The sequence below is a fragment of the Pseudorasbora parva genome, chromosome 11 (assembly GCF_024679245.1).
Source record: "Pseudorasbora parva isolate DD20220531a chromosome 11, ASM2467924v1, whole genome shotgun sequence".
Lineage (NCBI taxonomy): Eukaryota > Metazoa > Chordata > Actinopteri > Cypriniformes > Gobionidae > Pseudorasbora > Pseudorasbora parva.
The window spans coordinates 9,455,977-9,474,879 of record NC_090182.1 but is presented as its reverse complement, the minus strand read 5'-3'; the positions used below and the strand labels follow the sequence as shown (position 1 = coordinate 9,474,879).

The 18,903-nt window shown below is 37.3% G+C and overlaps 2 protein-coding genes across 4 annotated transcripts in view; both read left to right on the top strand.

Moving 5' to 3' along the window:
* Positions 1 to 968, top strand: part of LOC137092637 (uncharacterized) — a 66,711-nt gene extending 65,743 nt beyond the window's left edge. Inside the window, exon 8 of the mRNA XM_067456979.1 lies at positions 601 to 968. Within this exon, the coding sequence (XP_067313080.1) occupies positions 601 to 651 (51 nt within the window). The 3' untranslated portion in view covers positions 652 to 968. The remainder of the gene's footprint in view (positions 1 to 600) is intronic.
* A 4,555-nt stretch (positions 969 to 5,523) lies between these two features.
* pdgfrb (platelet-derived growth factor receptor, beta polypeptide) overlaps positions 5,524 to 18,903 on the top strand; it is a 54,155-nt gene continuing 40,775 nt past the window's right edge. The window contains exons 1-2 of one of the 3 annotated variants that reach the window (XM_067456972.1): positions 5,524 to 5,745; positions 6,791 to 6,979. The gene's annotated coding sequence lies outside the window, so the exon portion shown is untranslated. Of the gene's footprint in view, positions 5,746 to 6,790; positions 6,980 to 11,500; positions 11,669 to 18,903 lie in introns of those variants that run through there. The other 2 variants (XM_067456970.1, XM_067456971.1) reach the window with 2 other exon arrangements.

The window sequence follows — 18,903 nt, the reverse complement described above, 5'->3', positions numbered from 1 at the left end:
CACATGTGGGTGAACTATCCCTTTAAGGACACATACTTTATATTGTGATGCAGATGGATTGAGAAAACAGTACCACATGAGCAAAAAAAGAAAAGGGGGGGAAAAAGTTCTGAATAAACCTGCATTTGGAAAGTCTTATAATCTGCCAATGGGGTAAGCAAAATAATCTTAAAACAACATTATTTTACTTACCCCATTGGCAGATCATTTTGCTTATTTTAAGCAAAAAAAAACTCTTAATTTTGAGTTATATCTTCCCAAAACAAGACAATCTTTTTTTACTTGTCTAGTAAATGTTTCTTAATGTAAGAATGTTTAGATGTTTGGACTACGTGACATGCTAAACTCAATCTAAAACTTATTTCAGCATATAATTATTAAATTAAGTTTTTTTTTTTTTTTTGCTCATATTATTTTAGAGACTACTTCCCTTATTCATATATATTTTTCATCCTTAAAAAATTGGCATGTTATCCTTCTCCAGGGTGGAGCAAAAGGTTCTGGTAATAGTCTCTCAACTAAATATTTCAATTATTACACACCTCTTTAATATGTGCTAAGCGTTTTTTTCTTTCTTTTTTTCTTCTTTTTTTCTTTTAGTTACTGGATCCGATGATGGATGCTGTCAGTGGATTTACATTAAAGGGATAGTTTATTCAAAAATGAAAATTATCACCCTCAAATAAAGGCCTTCTGAAGTGGAGCGATGGTTTTGTGTAAGAACAATATCCATATTTAAAACTTTTTAGCTAAAGTAAAATATAACTAGCTTCCTCTTTCAGCATTCATCTTACGAAGGAAATGTAATGCCTCTCACAGTTCAAAATGCTTATGCTACGTCCAACGTCATCGTCTTTCCCTAAGTTGATACGGAAGGCGGTCTGCCGGAAGCTATACTTTATAACGTGTTAAATATGGATATTTTTTCTTACAAAAAACCCAGTGATTTGCTGCAGAATGCCGTTAAGAACCCCTTGGAGCTGTGTGGATTTTTTTTTTTTTGGGGGGGGGGGGGGGTTTGGGGCTTCACATTTTGGGCTGCCATTCACTGCCATTATAAAGCTTGGATGGGGGACATGTTTTAATATCTAACTCGTCTGAAAGAAGAATGTCATATACACCTAGGATGGCTTGAGGGTGAGTAAATCATGCATGGGGTAATTTTCATTTTTAGGTTAACTATCCTTTTAAAGGGATAAGTTCCCCCGTAACAGAACTCACACCCTATACAGTAATTTTTTCCCCTATATGGTAGTCAGTGGGGGGTGGGATCTGCTTGGTAACTATACAATTAAAACAAATATCTTTTTTTTTTTTTTTTTTTTTTGAGCAGATCAAAGAAATTTGTACAGGTTTGGAACAACCTGATGGTGAGTAATTGATGACAGAATATTCATTTTTGGGTGAACTATCCCTTTAACAGATTTCACACTCCAGGTTAGTGAAGGAGAGGCACATATAGTATAGCCTATAAGAACCCTGTTAAAACATGTACATTAAGATTTTGAGAACATTTATCAAAAATGTTCTCAATATCTTATAATAACCCAAATTTACCCTGGATTATACGCACAAACTTGTCATACAATAATACAAATGTAAACAAGAAACTATTCCTATTCACACAAATGTCTCTAAGTGTTTTAATCTGCCATGTGTCAAACATTTTTCTTTCTCTCACACAGAGATGCACAGCACACACAGTTTCCCTCTCTTTTCCCTTTTGTCCACTTAAAAATAAACATTCTCAAGTGTTCTCAAACACACACACACACACACACACACACACACACAAAGTTGATCCATGAGCAGCATAAGGGATTGGCCATCTCTCCTCCTCCATTTCCTGTCTGAGATGAGAGTCTGAGCTCTGACTTCAACATGTTCCACCATGATCATCAGTCATATTTGAAACAGCCCAGCCGTACATCCTCAGAAGCAACCCCAACCTTTGACCTCCAAATGCAAAGAATCAAAGCTCATAGATAAACTCATGTCTGTAAAATTATTAATAATAATACTTATTTTAGATATTAGTCAGTTGCTGTGTGTAAATGTGTATATATAATGTGACTTTTTGGCAAATGTAAATCTTTTTACACCTTGAGTATTTACTAATGTAGGTCAAATAGCATCCCATGTTATTTATGTTTTTCCCCTTTTAATTAAAATGTATAATTTAACAATGCAACAAATGCACAAAATATCCATACGTTAACTTACCACAGGAACTCTTGTCTCATCTCCTAAACAAAAATAAACAGTGAGATTTTCAGTGAGTATTTACTGGAAAAGACCAATTCCACCCACAGTAAAGTTTTCCCCAAAGTTCACCAGATGTTCTGCTTAAAAATAGATCAAAAATAAGATTATAAAAGCAGGAGTGAGGTTTTATTGTTAGTTTTGCTGTTTCTGGGCCAGATTTAGAGATTTCATTTCACACTCAGCATTTCTCAGACGTCTGCTAGTGCGATCTAAACCACAGCTCTTTAAGCAGGACGTGTGGCGCAGTTATCCGTCATTTAACAAGATATTTCCCTCTGCGAGACACCAAGTACATATTTATCTGTTTATTAAGCTCAATACGGATTAATGTCTGTTCAGATCACATTGACATCAGCGCTCATGAGGAAATCTTCTGTCTGTTATATTATAGGGGGGTAATATCTACTAAAACTTGAAAGTGGAACTTCTACTTTCGTTTTTTCAATAATTCAAAAGCAAATATAGTACATTTGATATTGTAAAATATCACATCGATATATCTAATATTGATAGATATATGCATGCACATATATCTAAATAATAATAAAAAGGGTTACTTTACCAGTATACATGCATTACTATACTCAAAAAAATATTTTTTTTTCACAAACATGACAACAACAATAATATATATTTTTAAATATTGAATATTTTGATATTATAGATGGTTGCCAGGTCGTGTGTGTGTGTGTGTGTGTGTGTGTGTGTGTGTGTGTGTGTGTGTGTGTGTGTGTGTGTGTGTGTGTGTGTGTGTGTGTGTGTGTGTGTGTGTATGTGTGTGTGTGTGTGTGTGTGTGTGTGTGTGTGTGTGTTGTCCTTTGTGTATATTACATTGTGGGGACCAAATGTCCCCATAAGGATAGTTAAACCTCAGATTACCAATATTGTGGGAACCAGTCAGCGGTCCCCACTTTTCAAAATGCTTATAAATCATACAGGATGAGTTTTTTTTGAGAAAGTAAAAATGCAGAATGTTTCCTGTGATGGGTAGGTTTAGGGTCAGGGGCAGTGTAGGAGGATAGAAAATACAGTTTGTACGGTATAAAACCCATTAGTTCTATGGAGAGTCCCCACAAAGATAGTGAACCAGGAAGTGTGTGTGGGCATGTTTTTGTGACATATGAGGACACGTGTATAATGACATGGGTATTACACAGGAGAGGGTGACTTACGAGGACATTGGCCATGTTCTGACTTTTTAAAATGCTTATAAATCACACAGGATGAGTTTTTTTTAGAAAGTAAAAATGCAGAATGTGTCCTTAGGGGCAGGGGCAGTGTAAGGGCATAGAAAATACAGTTTGTACGGTATAAAAACCATTACGCCTATGGAATGTCCCCATATGTCACAAAAACAAACGTGTGTGTGTGTGTGTGTGTGTGTGTGTGTGTGTGTGTGTGTGTGTGTGTGTGTGTGTGTGTGTGTGTGTGTGTGTGTGTTTGTGTGTGTGTGTGTGTTAATGAGCTGTTTTGAGTGTTACAGTGACATTCCAACTTTTAGAGACTTTAAAAGAAGGCACCTCCTCCTCTCAAATCCCAAAGGACACACACACACACACACACACACACACACACACACACACACACACACACTTTACTGACAGAGGCCTGACCAATTAGTTCCTTCAGTGGCTCTTTATGAGACGGGCTGCAGATAAAGCGAGCTGTGAGAGAATGCAAAGCCCTGAGCGCCACATGCTCTGGTGCTTCTCTTTACTGTTCTGACTAATGAGAACGCTTACTGACGACAAACCACAGCATCTGACCAGAGAACAGCTCGTAGACGCCCAGCCGAGCCAACAAAGTGAGTCTGAGCCACAGGAGAGCTGATCCCGGGTCAGTGTTTATGTGCAACGGATGTCAGAGGATCACTGAGGCAAGAGATTTTAGGACAAAACTGCTGCCAGACACTCATTTCAGTGAACATTTTCACCTTTTAAAGTCTATTTTCTCTCTCTTTTGTCAGATTTTTTTTCTCTCTTACTCAGTCAAATGCTTGTTGGACTGCAGAAAAGCCAAATAAATGTTCAGTCAGTAGGTCACAGAACATCATAAAGACAGACAGTCACAGTGTGTTTTGCTTGCCTGTGTGTGTGTTGAGAACTGCTGCATATGTTTGTGTATATTTTCTGCATATGTTTGTGTGTGGGACATGGTGTAAGACACACAAGAGGATGAATAGCTACTGTTAATGTACTGTATCTGAGTCCATCTGCATTCGTGTGTGGTCATAGAGTTTAATCAAACTTATCTCATAACAGTCTCGTTCACATTGTTTGTAATTTGGAGGATGTTTACTGAGCGTGGCAGATGATATTTTCAGGTCCTTCATAGATGGACTAAACTATACGTTTCACAGATCCAGCACTGTGTTGATGTCTCTCTGAAACTGTTGTTTTCTGATTCAGCGAATAAAGCTAACAGACAGGTTTTAATAACTGTGTGTATTTGGACAGTTTGTTCCTTCCTGAAAACAAAACAGTATTTATGAGTGGGCTAAACTTTCTTAAATAAAACATGAGTCACTTTTATTAGTTTTCTGCTAGTTTATTGATGTCAGATTTGGCTGCTGAACCAAATTAGGCCACATGCATGCATCTGCATTTTCAATCATTTATTTTTTTTAATTAATGCTGCATGCAAAACGAAAAGGATCATGCATTTGTCTGAGAGAAGTGTAGGCCTATTAAAAAAAACAAGAAAAAAAAACAGCTGAAGTTTTAGAAATAAATAAAATATACATTATGTTAACGTGCATAGGCTATGTCCATGTAATTCCATTGTGATTTGCTTAGTCCTATTTATTTAAAAAAAAAAAAATTTACCTAGCTTTTAGTGCAGCTCACGGCTGATCATGTAGAATGTCAAATATAACTGAACTTACCTATTAATAATGCTATTATTTAAATTCATTTTTATTCAAATCAATTTATAGTTAAATGCCGTTCCACCTTATATTTCACATGACTTTGAATCGCGCTCCAAAGCCTCGATTTGAATCAAAAGCTTTGTAAACGATTCGAAAAAAGCCTTCGTGAAACACATCAATACACAAGAGACCTCGCCTTATTCTGCGTGTTATGAGTAATATGTATCTTTTTTATTACTTAATGCCCGTTCAGACCAAGAACGATAACTATAAAGATATTATTATAACGTTTTGTTGTAAGCGCGCGCTGCCGTGTCGCTTTAAATGCACGAGCTCAAGCTAGATTGTGATTGTTTTTTTTGATTACCTGCTGGAAAATGACGTTGATCCCAACGATATCGTCTAGTTGTGTGATAAGTTACTAGTTGTGTTTTACATTTAAAACAATTAAGTTAACTCTTATAAGCGTTTACAGCTGCTTGGGTCACTGCTTGTCGTGGTCAACATGTCATATATTTATGAAAACATTAGTAAAATCAGACAGGTAATATCTGACAATCTTCTTCCTGTTGGTCCTTGTTCCATATTCGCCAACAAGGCCGCACAGACTGGTGAGTGCTTTATTGTATATTTTACTGTATTTCTTAGTAATTGTTTATCAATTTTTACGCCAGCTTTCAAGTTTTTTTTTTGTTTTTTTTGTTTTTTGTAACTGGTATTATTTTAAGTCGGTCCTATGATTAGCAGCAGCAACAACATGACTGCTGTTCTTAAAGGGACAGTTCCCCCCAAAATACAAACGATTTCATAATTTACTCACCCTCAAGTTGTCCCAATTTTTATTGTTTGAACACAAAATAAGATATTTTGATAGGCCCCAATGACTTCCATAGTATTTCCCCCCCTTATTTTAATGGGACCCACCAACTGGTTATCCATATTCTTCAAAATACCTTTACTTTTAGGTGAACTATCCCTTTAATACAAGTGTGATACAGCAATGTTTTACTAAATGTTTTGCATTTCAACATGTTAAGCGGAGAGAGAAAAAACTAAGCTCAAGAATGTACAATAACAAAATGTGTGTGACAAGCCAGCATTGTAATTCTTTGGCACAGAAGCTTTTATTCCTGCACTTTTGTGTGTAGCTTGTTGTTGTAGCTCCTGTGTGTCTGTTCAAGGCCTCTAATGAGTCTCAGTTGATCAGGACATTTTGTGTTCACTCACACAATTACAGGGTGAATGCCAACCTCTCTCTCTCTCTCTCTCTCTCTCTCTCTGTAATAAAGTGAAAAGGTCTTACTCAGCTGTTGGATGTTGTTATGAATTTGCAAGCTACACTGCTTGCTGCCAGAGAGAGAGAGAGAGAGAGAGAGAGAGAGAGAGAGAGAGAGAGAGAGAGAGAGAGAGAGAGAGAGAGAGAGAGAGTGCAGAAAAGCTAAGATTGAAAACAGACCCTCATACTTTGTAAATGTGTATGCGTGAGCTCCCAGCACCATACGCCGCTATTGACACACCTTCCCTCCACCAAAACTGCACTTTATTCCATAGCATTTTCTTTTTTTTTATTTTGGCTCGAGTGTCGTCTGCACAGAGTGCCCTGAAAAGAACTTTCTCTCCTCTTTTTGTTTCTTCTTCTTTTCTTCTCTTCAGCAGGGCAGTTCATTGTGAGAGTTGCCAAAACCCGTCTCATTTCCCTGCGGCTCGTGTTTTCAGCGAAAGAGAAACAGGCGACTGTTGCTGAGGAGTTCTGGCTGGGCTCGTGTTGCTGTGTGTTTCCTCAGGTCTACCAAACCTCTGGAAGAAAGACACCGCCGCTCTCAGAGAGGCCTCCTTCTCCACACGGTACGGCTGTTTTTGTTTTCAGGAAAATGTCATTGCTCACAGGTTGCTCTTTCACTGCTCAAAGTTTAAAGAATATTATACTTTTATTCAGCAAGTGTTCATTGAATTAATCAAAAGTGACAGTATACTGTGTAAAAAAAAGTGATGATTTGTTTTTGTGACTTTTTTTCTGTTGTCAAATCAACTTAATGTAATTTTCAGATAACATAACATTTTGAGTTTCTGTTCATTAAGCCAATCTTCTTCATTGTCTTAAAGGGATAGTTCACCCAAAAAACTATTTACTCACCCTCAAGTCATCTAGGTGTATATGACTTTCTTCTCTCAGACGAATACAATCAGAGTTATATTGAAAATGTCCTGGCTAATCTAAGCTTTGCAATGGCAGTGAATGGCTGATTCGGTTTTGAAGTACATAAAAGTGCATCCATCCATCCATCCATCCATCCATCCATCCATCCATCCATCCATCATAAAAGTGCACCACACAGCTACGGGGGTTAATAAAGGCCTTCAAAGAGGAATCAATGCGTTTGTGTGAGAAAAATATTCATGTTTAAAAGTTTATAACCTAAAATAACTAGCTTCCAGCAGATTTCCAGTTTGGAAGAGCCAGGATATTTTTTAATATAACTCAGATTGTATTCACCTGAAAGAAGAATGTCATATACACCTAGATGACTTGAGGGTGAGTAAATCATGGGATCATTTTTATTTTGGGGTAAACTATCCCTTTAACTAAAATGTTTTATTTAAATTAACTTAATTTTAAGGCAGACAGGTAACTTCCTTTTTTTTAAGTCAAACCAATAATATATTTTTTGTTTACATCTATAACGTTTAATAAAGTTCCTGTTTCAAACAAATGCTGTTCTCTTAAACGTTCAGTTCCTCAAAAAGAATCCTGGAGAATAAGACAATGGAAATGGAAATGTAAGATAATCAGCCAGCAGGGTGGGAAATTAGCACCCGCCACCAGCCAATGGCGGGTATTTTTTCAAAGTGGCGGGTGACTTTGCCGTGTATACCAGCCACAGTGGCGGGTGGGTTGTAAAACATGTTTATTGGTTACTATTGGGGTGCTCCGATTGATCGTCAACCTATCTCAATCGGTCGATAATCGCGTTGGGATTTTTGATCAGCGGTCTCATAAACCGATCTCATGCTGACGAAGCGCGCCTGCTGTGAGAGCGAGGGCATGACATGCAGCGGTACCGTCCAAGGGGGTAATCTAGCGCTCGGAAAGCGTTCCACCCCTAGGGGCTGCCATTGCTAACCAAGCCATCACCTGCTGTTAGCATCCCATTGACTCCCATTCATTTTTGAGTCACTTTGACAGTGAATAACTTTACATCTGAGACGTTTAAAGACTCCATTTGTCCATTGTTTATTTCTAAAGAAACACGACAATGCATAAAAGGCTCCGTTACCTTGTATCTTACACTATCGCCCCGCAGAAGCTGTTTTTGTAAAAATAGGCTAACTATTGCATCATAACCAACGCGACTCGGTCGCACAGTTGAGAAATTACCTTATAGACCTGAGGAGACGCTCGCAGGCAATCTTTTACTGTCTATGAGACAGTCGGGGGGACGTGGAGACATAAAGTCTGATAAAGTCAAGGGGGAAGAATGGAGAGAAGCCCATAGTGAGCCAAAAGCAATGGGAGAAAATATTTAAACAACGTGATTCAGCTTTCACTTTCCACAACTACTAGAAGACCTACAGCTGTCAGACAGGAGGCTCACGTCACATCTACGTCGTCAAGCTCAGTCTGAGCCTGCGCAGTTCGCTCAGCCATCAGGAAGTGAGTGCTCCTATACTGACATCACTTAAAGGGTTACTTCAGCGATTAGCATATGGCTTTGTATCAGTAGAAACCCTGGAGTATATTCAAATGATTGTGCTTTCCCCCCTTATATCCCCCTGAGACAAGAGATTTATGCATTTTATTTCTGGAAAAATTCCTCCTATGATGGAAATTGACGATATTTGCATCATAGGAGGAATGTTTGGAATAAGGCTAAAGACTACAGCCAGCAGAGGGAGCCATTTCCGCATGTTTTGAACTCGCGCATGGGGGAAGGGAGATTACACTCAGCTCGCAGGGAGAGCTCAGCAGGCAGCTGCAGGCACTCATTTAAACGGAGCTATGCAGAGCAATGTAAGTGTTTTAACTTCTCAAATTAATTTCTATGAAAGTTAAGCTTGCAAAGGCATGAACTGAAAAGCGCCAGACTGAACTCTCGTTGTGAATGTATGCCTCGAGTGTAGTCGCGATTACCTCAGCTCTCATCACGAGCTCATTAGCTCATTTCTCTCACTCCTGCAGTTAGTGCTCAGTGCTGTGATACTCGCGCGGTGACTCACTTATTATATTTAACAGACACATTCAGGTTTAGTGTCTTCAACTTAGTCACAGTAATCCAGTAGAAGGCTTTGGGAATGGACTAACAGGGCAGCGAAGCATTCTGGGAATTGTAGTCTTTCATCCCCATGAGACAAAAATACATTTTCTGTCTTTTCTCAGTCTAGAAGGCACCAAATTCAAAAATAATTTCACATTTCTACTACATTGATGACCCATTTTAAATACAGATTCATCTTCTCAGCGCTGAAGTACCCCTTTAACGCCGTAGAAGTCAATGGGATCGCTCTGTCCATTTCTTTTACTGTCTATGGTACCGTCTCATTCTCTTTCCGGCGCGGGTATAATATTTATAATGCTGAAGGTGAGGTACAATTCATACTTCTATATTAAATAACTTACGAAGTCATTTGAAAACTTTCTGTGAGACGTAAGTTCACAAACTGCGCGAGTGAATCACCGCGTGCGCTCTCTCTCGCTCACTCTCAACGTGCTCAAATGGCTTCACATCAGCGCATCTGCAACTAAAATCGAGCTGCACAGTTGACACATGATTTGGCACTTGCACAATCGAGGCAGTGTCGCATATCCTCACTAAAGTTTATCATTTGCATTTATTTTAAAGTCTAGCAGCCAAACTGCTGAGCACTCGCCCTCTCTCCAAGAAGAGACCGTAACACACACACGCACACACACACACACACACACACACACACACACAGAAATGTATGTACTAAATTACCGTATAGAAGAGTATGCACGTGTGACCCGCGAGTGAACGTTAACATTTGCGTAACTGCATGTAACCGCATGCAGTCATTTGAGTAACTGTGTATGCGTTCTTAAAGTGACAGCAATAAACTGCTGCTGTCTCTGAGTTTCTCTTTGTCTTGTGTTGTTTGATTAACCTTAATGACACTCACTGCTCTTGAATGACTAACTTTTGCAGCCTTAAGTGTAAAGATTAATTGAATTTATTCAGGGAAGACCAATATTAATTTATATTTGATTCCTTATTAAATTTCTTTAGTATTTCGTACCTCAATAATGTTAGACCTACCTGAAAAATTGTCTTTAAAAACAAAAAGGCACTGCATGATCAAAGATTTAGGTGAGATAATTATATACATTTACGAAGAGCACTGTTCACGTGAGCATGATTGGCGGTTCTTCAGAATGCTGCGCTCCATCACTGCATGTGCTGTGAGTTTAACCTGCTTTAGACTTTTAAGTTGCATACATGTTGTTCTTGCACTGACGTTAAATTTGTAGAAATTTTGCACTTTGACAGGCAGTTTGAGATAAAGGCTACATTTGTGTGTAGTGATTCTGATTCTGCCATTGAAATGACTGGGAAAAAGTTTCCAAATCTACCCGAATTCACCTCATACTATGCTATAAATATATAAATTCGAATTCTGGAAAAAGTGGGCATCCACCAGCCACTGTGGCTGTTAGGCAAAAAAGTTAATTTCCCACCCTGTAATCAGCATATTAGAATGATTTCTGAAGGATCATGTGACACTGAAGACTGGAGTAATGATGCTGAAAATTCAGCTTTAAATAACAGAAATAAATTATATTTTAAAATATATTCAGATTGAAAACATTTAGTTTGAATTATAATAATATTTCATAATAAATGCAGCCTTGGTGAGCATAGGAGACTTCTTCAAAAAACATAAACAATCTTACAGACCCCAAACTCAGTTACTTATTGAAGTTAAATAAGTAAAAGTAAAAAAAAATGTTTCTCTTAAAACAGACCTGAATAAATCACTAGATCACTAGCAATAAAATGAGAAGAGCAGCTCAGATTATTCACTGAGAGTTCATATTGTCTTGTGATTGCAGATTCAAGACATTTTTGAGATTGTTCTGAAACTCTAGAGGAGACACATGTGAAACAGGAGACTTAAGCAAAACTCTCTCTGGAGAAGTCAAGACACTTAAGAGATCTCATCTGTGACTTTTCTGTTATTAACTGCATTAGGCTTTAGTCTGTGGTACCTTTGTAGGGATGTTAGTTTTACTAGCGAGTGAGTGAACCCTGCTGTGGTCATTTGACTAAATAAACAGATCTGCTGCCCAACCTCCTCTCCGTCTGGAACCCCGGAGACCGAAGCTTTAGCTCCATCCCTCCCTCACGCAGCTGTAAGGGCGACCACTACAAAACGCCAGATAATTGGACGCTGTTGCTCACACGTCGAGAGAGAGAGACGAGGAGAGGCATACGGCGAGAAGTTAGCAAGGACAGAGGCTTTTCCTAGACATGCTTTTGATCTGACGTCCAGGCGTCTGCGCTGCTAAAGGTGAGAGATGTGAGTGGATTCAACTGTCATTCCCTTTCGATTCTGTCGTGTTTTCCTCTATGCGGTTTTGGAAAAACGCTGGCTTTTTGCTGTCTTAGTGAACGACAGTGGAAAAACAAAGCTGCAAAAGAAGCTGGTCAGCAGAATTGTGGTATTTTCCAGAAGTTAGATGGTTGCCAATTGTAGACTGAACTTTGTTTTGAGGACAGTTGTAACCCTCTTACGTTAGTGAAGGTTAATGTGTGTTCTGCCATGAAGAAGTTTGTTGTTTTCATCCAGATGTGGGCAGTCATAGACTGCCAATAGGGGGCTTGTGAGATTTATCTCATCTGAAAGATGATTTCCGTGAGACTTTTTCTGCTTTTATTTGTGAAAGACCAATTTCTGCCATTTGTTTGTGTGTTAAACACATTGCGTTTGAACGAGAATGTGCCGAGTTCAGCGAGAGTAAACAAATCTGTGTTTTTCAGTCTGTGTTTGAACACCTTTACACACGGTCGTCAACGTCAGTGAGACTTTACAGATGTTTGTGAGGTGTTGTAATGCGGTGTTGTCCTCTGTGTGTGTTGAACTGTGGTGCTGATGGTTTATTTGAACACTTCTGCTGTCATTGAAACTCTGTCTTTTCTCAGCAGTGTTTGTGTGTGTCTTACACAGCATTTAAAGGCTGACAGCAAACCAGAATCTAGGTTATATGCATGACTTCTTTCATATGCTACTTACAAACATTTTGATAAAAACGTTAAGCATAATGTCACTTTTTATATCATTATGATGAGCCTTTGTCCCCAAAAAGCTGTATAGAAAGCACTTTATTTCTGTTTATCTTAAACAGATGGATATATGAATAAATGCATGAATGCATAGACAAACTATTTATAGTACCGGTCAAAAGCTAATTAGTATTTTTAATGTTTTTTTTTTTTGTTGTTGTTTGTTTTTTTAAGTATGCAATGTTATGCTCATTAAGCCTGCATTTATTTGATTCAAAATACAGAAAAAGCCCAAAATTAAATACACAATTTACATTTTAAAATAATGGTTTTCTATTTTAATATACTTTTAAAATATAATTTATTTCTGTGATGCAAAGCTGAATTTTCAGCATCATTACTCCAGTCTTTAGTGTCACATGATCCTTCAGAAATCATTCTAATATAATTTGATGCTCAGTTATCATCAATGTTGGAAACGGTTAATATTTTTTTGGAACCTGTGATACTTTTTTCAGGATTCACTGATGGAAAAAAAGTGAAAAAGAAGCGCATTTATTCAAAATAGAAATATGTTCTAACAGTATAAATCTTTACTATCATTTGTTATCAAGTTAACACATCAATGCTGAATAAAAGTATTCATTTATTTAAAAATAAAACGAAAGAAGAAAAAAATGGCTGACCCTAAACTTAAACAACAGTGTATATTGTTATTTTAAATAAATGTTGTTCTTTTTTTTACTTTTCATTCATCAAAGAATTCTGAAAAAAAGTATAACAGGTTATAAACAAATATTATAATATATATATATATATATATATATATATATATATATATATATATATATATATATATATATATATATATATATATATACTGTCTGCATTCATACATACATGCATTCATCCATATATATATATATATATATATATATATATATATATATATATATATATATATATATATATATATATATAGCTGTAATGGCATCTAGATATATAGACAGACTTGTAAAAATGGCATTATTAAAATAAGGTGTATACAGTGTTTACAAAAATCTATTGTGCATGAATTATTTTCACTGCAACCCAAACAACTACAGCCAGTCAGAGAGCCGACTGTGGTTCATTGACACTGATGGTTATCTGCAAGCGTAGGTCTTTGTATATATTTCGATCAGTCTGGGCTGTAAGTCACACAGATGTTCAACATCTGATCTCCAAACTTTCCAAAGCGCTCGTGTGTTAATGCGCTGGTGCAGAACCTTCATGGTACGGCGTCCTAGAAAGTCCCATTACTCATGTGGTTCTCGTTCAACTCATTGTTGTAGAGAATTCTCTGTCCAGTTCTTCTAGAACAGGCTGTTATTAGTCATGCGTGAGTAAGACATGAGTGTACGCGATATCTACGATATGACTGTCAGGAGGGAAATGGAGTCGTGGACATTGGGGAGGACGGATCGCTCTATGACTGCTGCGTCACCAGCTGTTTCCTGACCCCCTCATCTGGTCCGCATACCAGTCCCATGAAAAATGTGCTCCCCATTAGCAGCGGATGAGTGGAGCTCATGAACAGGGTCAGGCAGAACCGCAAAGACCCCCGTGTGCCGACATGATCTGCTGCGCTGATTCACAAACGCACAAAACACTTCAGAAAGTACATCTTTGAGTGCATGGTCCCTTCAAAGGCACAATACAGAAGACCTTTACTGATCAACTAAGCAGCAGATAGACGGTGTACATGCCTGTAGCTAACAGCTCATCTGCTGCATTTGTCCAGTGCTATTATTTCATTCTGAATTTCGTACTACGTTTAATTGCACAATGACAAAGTTGAATCTAATAAAAAAACTATTATTCATTCATTAATTCTGTCATTTATTCAGCCATTTATTAATCCATTCTTTCATTAGACCAATTATTCACTAGATCATTCATTCATTAATTCCTTCATTAGGTCATGTGTTTATTCACAAGATCATTCATTTATTAGATTATTCATTCATTGATTCCTTCATTAGGTCATTCATTCGTTAGATCATTCATTCATTCACAAGATCATTTATTCCTTCATTCCTTCATTAGGTCATTCATTCATTAGATCATGTGTTCATTCGTTAGATCATTCATTCATTCATTAGGCCATTCATTCATTATATCATGTGTTCATTTGTTAGATCATTCCTTCATTCATTCATTCCTTCATTAGGTCATTCATTCATTAGATCATTCATTCATTCACAAGATAATTTATTCATTCATTCCTTCATTAGGTCATTCATTCATTAGATCATGTGTTCATTCGTTAGATCATTCCTTCATTGATTCATGCCTTCATTAGGTCATTCATTCATTCAATCATTCATTCACTAAATCATTCATTAATTTCTTCATTAGGTCATTCATTCATTCGATCATTCATTCACTAGATCATTCATTCATTCCTTCATTAGGTCTTTCTTTCATTAGATCATGTGTTCATTCGTTAGATCATTCCTTCATTGATTCATGCCTTCATTAGGTCATTCATTCAATCATTCATTCACTAGATCATTCATTCATTTCTTCATTAGGTCATTCATTCATTCGATCATTCATTCACTAGATCATTCATTCATTCCTTCATTAGGTCATTCTTTCATTAGATCACGTGTTCATTCATTAGATTATTCATTCAGTCAGTCCTTCATTAGGTCATTCATTCACTAGATCATTCCTTCATTCCTTCATTAGGTAATTCATTCATTAGATCATGTGTTCATTCGTAAGATCATTCATTCATTCATTATATCATGTGTTCATTCGTTAGCTCATTCATTCATTCATTCATTCATTCATTAGATCATGTGTTTATATGTTGGATCATTCATTCATTTATTCCTTCATTAGGTCATTAATTCATTAGATCATGTGTTCATTCGTTAGATCATTCATTCATTCATTCCTTCATTGTGTCATTCATTCATTCCTTCATTGTGTCATTCATTCATTCGATCTTGTGTTCATTCGTTAGACCATTCATTCTTTCAGTCATTCATTAGGTCATTAATTCATTAGATCATTCATTCATTGGATCATTCATTCATTGGATCATTCATTCATTCATTCATTAGATCATTCATTCACTAGATCATTCATTCATTCATTCATTCATTAGATCATTCACTAGATCATTTGTTCATTCATTCCTTCATTTAATCATTTATTCATTAGATCATTCATTCACTAGATCATTCATTCATTAATTCCTTCATTAGGTAATTCATTCATTAGGTCATTCATTCACTAGATCATTCATTCATTAATTCCTTCATTAGGTAATTCATTCATTAGGTCATTCATTCACTAGATCATTCATTCATTAATTCCTTCATTAGGTAATTCCTTCATTAGGTCATTCATTCACTAGATCATTCATTCATTAATTCCTTCATTAGGTCATTCATTCATTCATTCATTCATTCATTAGATCATTCATTCACTAAATCATAAATTAATTAATTCCTTCATTAGGTCATCCATTCATTAGATCATTCATTCTTTCATTCATTAGGTCATTCATTCATTCTTTAGATCATTCATTCATTGGGTCTTCACAATGACAATTAAGTTGAATCTAATCTAAAAAAAAATTTTAAATATATTTTTTTATATATCCATCCATCCTCCATCCTTTTCTCCTGTTTATAGTTTTCTTCTGAGTCACTATAAGTAAATTAAAATAAGTTTTAAAAAAAGTAAACTAATTAAAGATTGAAATAGTGCAGGTGGGACTAAAATCATGTATCATGGTGTTACCATGGTATCATCATAACAACTTTTTTCCATTTTATTTCCTTGCAAATATTCCAAAAATAAGGTATTAGTGTGATGTTAAGATATTACTGGGACAAATGACAAAGGAACATGGGTATAATTCAGATTTTAGTCTCCTTTGGCTCTCGAGCAGAAGTTTTCCTTCTTTCATCAGGGTGAAGTTCCTTCACTCGTTCACTCAAGTGTCTGTTTAATCTGCTGCATCCTGCGGTTAATGACCACTAAGATTACAGCACGCAGAATTAACGAGGGCCCAGGACTGTTAGAAGAATGCAGAAAGAAAGACAGATGATGCTATATTCATCAGTCTAAATGAGCTGCATTTCTGTCTTCTCTCTGCACTCAATCCAAGTCAAACAGAGACACAGAGACAGTGTTGGGTTCGACTGGGAAAATGGACCAAAGAAAATATTATCAGACCTTTAGATAACTAGTTCTCTTTAGACAGGCTGTGTGTGTGTGTGTGTGTGTGTGTGTGTGTGTGTGTGTGTGTGCTTGTTTTTGTGACATATCAGGACAAAAATGTGTATAATAACATGTGTATGACACAGGTATTACAGAAAATGGTGACATATCAGGACATTACCCCATGTCCCCACTTTTCAAAATGCTTATAAATCATACAGGAGGAGTTTTTTTGAAAAAGTAAAAATGCAGAATGTTTCCTGTGATGGGTAGGTTTAGGGGCAGGGGCAGTGTAAGGGGATAGACAATACGGTTTGTACAGTATAAAACACATTACGCCTATGGAATGTCCCCACAATTCACAAAAACAAACATGTGTGTGTGTGTGTGTGTGTGTGTGTGTGTGTGTGTGTGTGTGTGTGTGTGTGTGTGTGTGTGTGTGTGTGTGTGTGTGTGTGAGAGAGAGTGAGTGAGTGTGTATTTGTTTGCATTGGCAGTGTTTGTGAACATGACTGTTTGTGTCATTTTTTGTTACTTCTGCTGATTGTAGAGATCAATACGGTGGAAAAATACAATGGGAAAAGCTAGTAATGCACATTATTGTTGTTGTTGTTATTATTATTATTATTATTATTATTATTATTATGAGATTGCACACTTGCACAGTGTTGAGTAGTCATTTGTGTCTGCGTACTTGAGTCGAGTGTGTTTCTGGTCTTGCGCTCATCATCTCTCCATCACCACAGGAATGCTTCAGCCACTTCCTCATCCTTCATTTCCTTTCCTTCTCTGTCGCTCTGATAGCAGGCTGGCTGAACTGAGTCTGAGTTTGAGCTGTAATCATTTAAACCCGTCTCTCTCTCTCTCTCTCTCTCTCTCTCTCTCTCTCTCTCTCTCTCTCTCTCTCTCTCTCTCTCTCTCTCTCTCTCTCTCTCTCTCTCTCTCTCTCTCTCTCTCTCTCTCTCTCTGAGTGTTTCTGATGTGGGGGTGTTTGACGGGTTGTTTGGAGGGATGGGGTTTGGTTTGATGGGTTCATGTTTTTGACTGTAATTGTGAACTGTATAACAGGGTTTCCGCAGGGTCTTAAAAAGTCTGAAGTCTAAATTTTAGGCCTTAAAAAGTCTTAAATTCTCAGATGTATTGAGTTCTAGGTTTTAAACAGGTCTTAATTATGGGTGTGCACAAATATTCGATCTGTAATTAATATTAAGACATTTTTTAAATACTATTCGAATTTTACTATGTTGCTTTGCTGGCCGTGAATGCAGTGGATCCATGATAAATCCCACTAAAACTCGCAGTTATAACTGAATTTACTGAATTTGCTGGATGGCGCTGTGAGGTGTGTATATCTGTATATATAAGTATATCTGCTTACCCTTCGGTAGAACACAAAAGAAGATTTTTAACTCCAACCATAGCAGTCTGTCAGTCGTGTATTGCATGTGAATGGTAAGAAAATATATGAGAGTAAAAAAAAAACATGCACAGACCAATCCATGTTAAATCCTGCGCCTCGTGAAGACACATTGATGTCATGAGACACAAAACGATCGGTTTGAGCGAGAAACCGAACAGTGTTTATAGAAAAATGTACCTCAAATTTTTTACCCATGAAGACAGACAGACATGAAGGCAGGCAAGCAGACAGACAGATATGAAGACAGACAGACATATTTGAAGGCAGGCAAGCAGACAGACAGACATGAAGACAGACAGACATGAAGACAAACAGACAGGCAAGCAGACAGACAGATATGAAGGCAGACAGATAGACATGAAGACAGACATGAAGGCAAGCAGACAGACAGATATGAAGGCAGACAGATAGACATGAAGACAGGCAGACAGACAGACAGATTTGAAGGCAGACAGATAGACATGAAGACAGACAGGCAGGCAGACAGACAGATATGAAGGCAGACAGACAGACATGAAGGCAGGCAGACAGACAGATATGAAGGCAGACAGATAGACATGAAGACAGATATGAAGGCAGGCAAGTAGACATATAGATAGACAGACAGACAGACAGACATGAAGGCAGACAGACAGATATGAAAGCAGGCAAGCAGACAGACAGACAGACATGAAGGCAGACAGACATGAAGGCAGGCAAGTAGACAGACAGACAGACAGACAGACATGAAGACAGATATGAAGGCAGGCAAGCAGACAGACAGAGAGGAAGGTAGACAGACATGAAGGCAGATAGACAGACAGACATGAAGACAGACAGACAGACATGAAGGCAGGCAAGTAGACAGGCAGATAGACAGACATGAAGACAGATATGAAGGCAGGCAA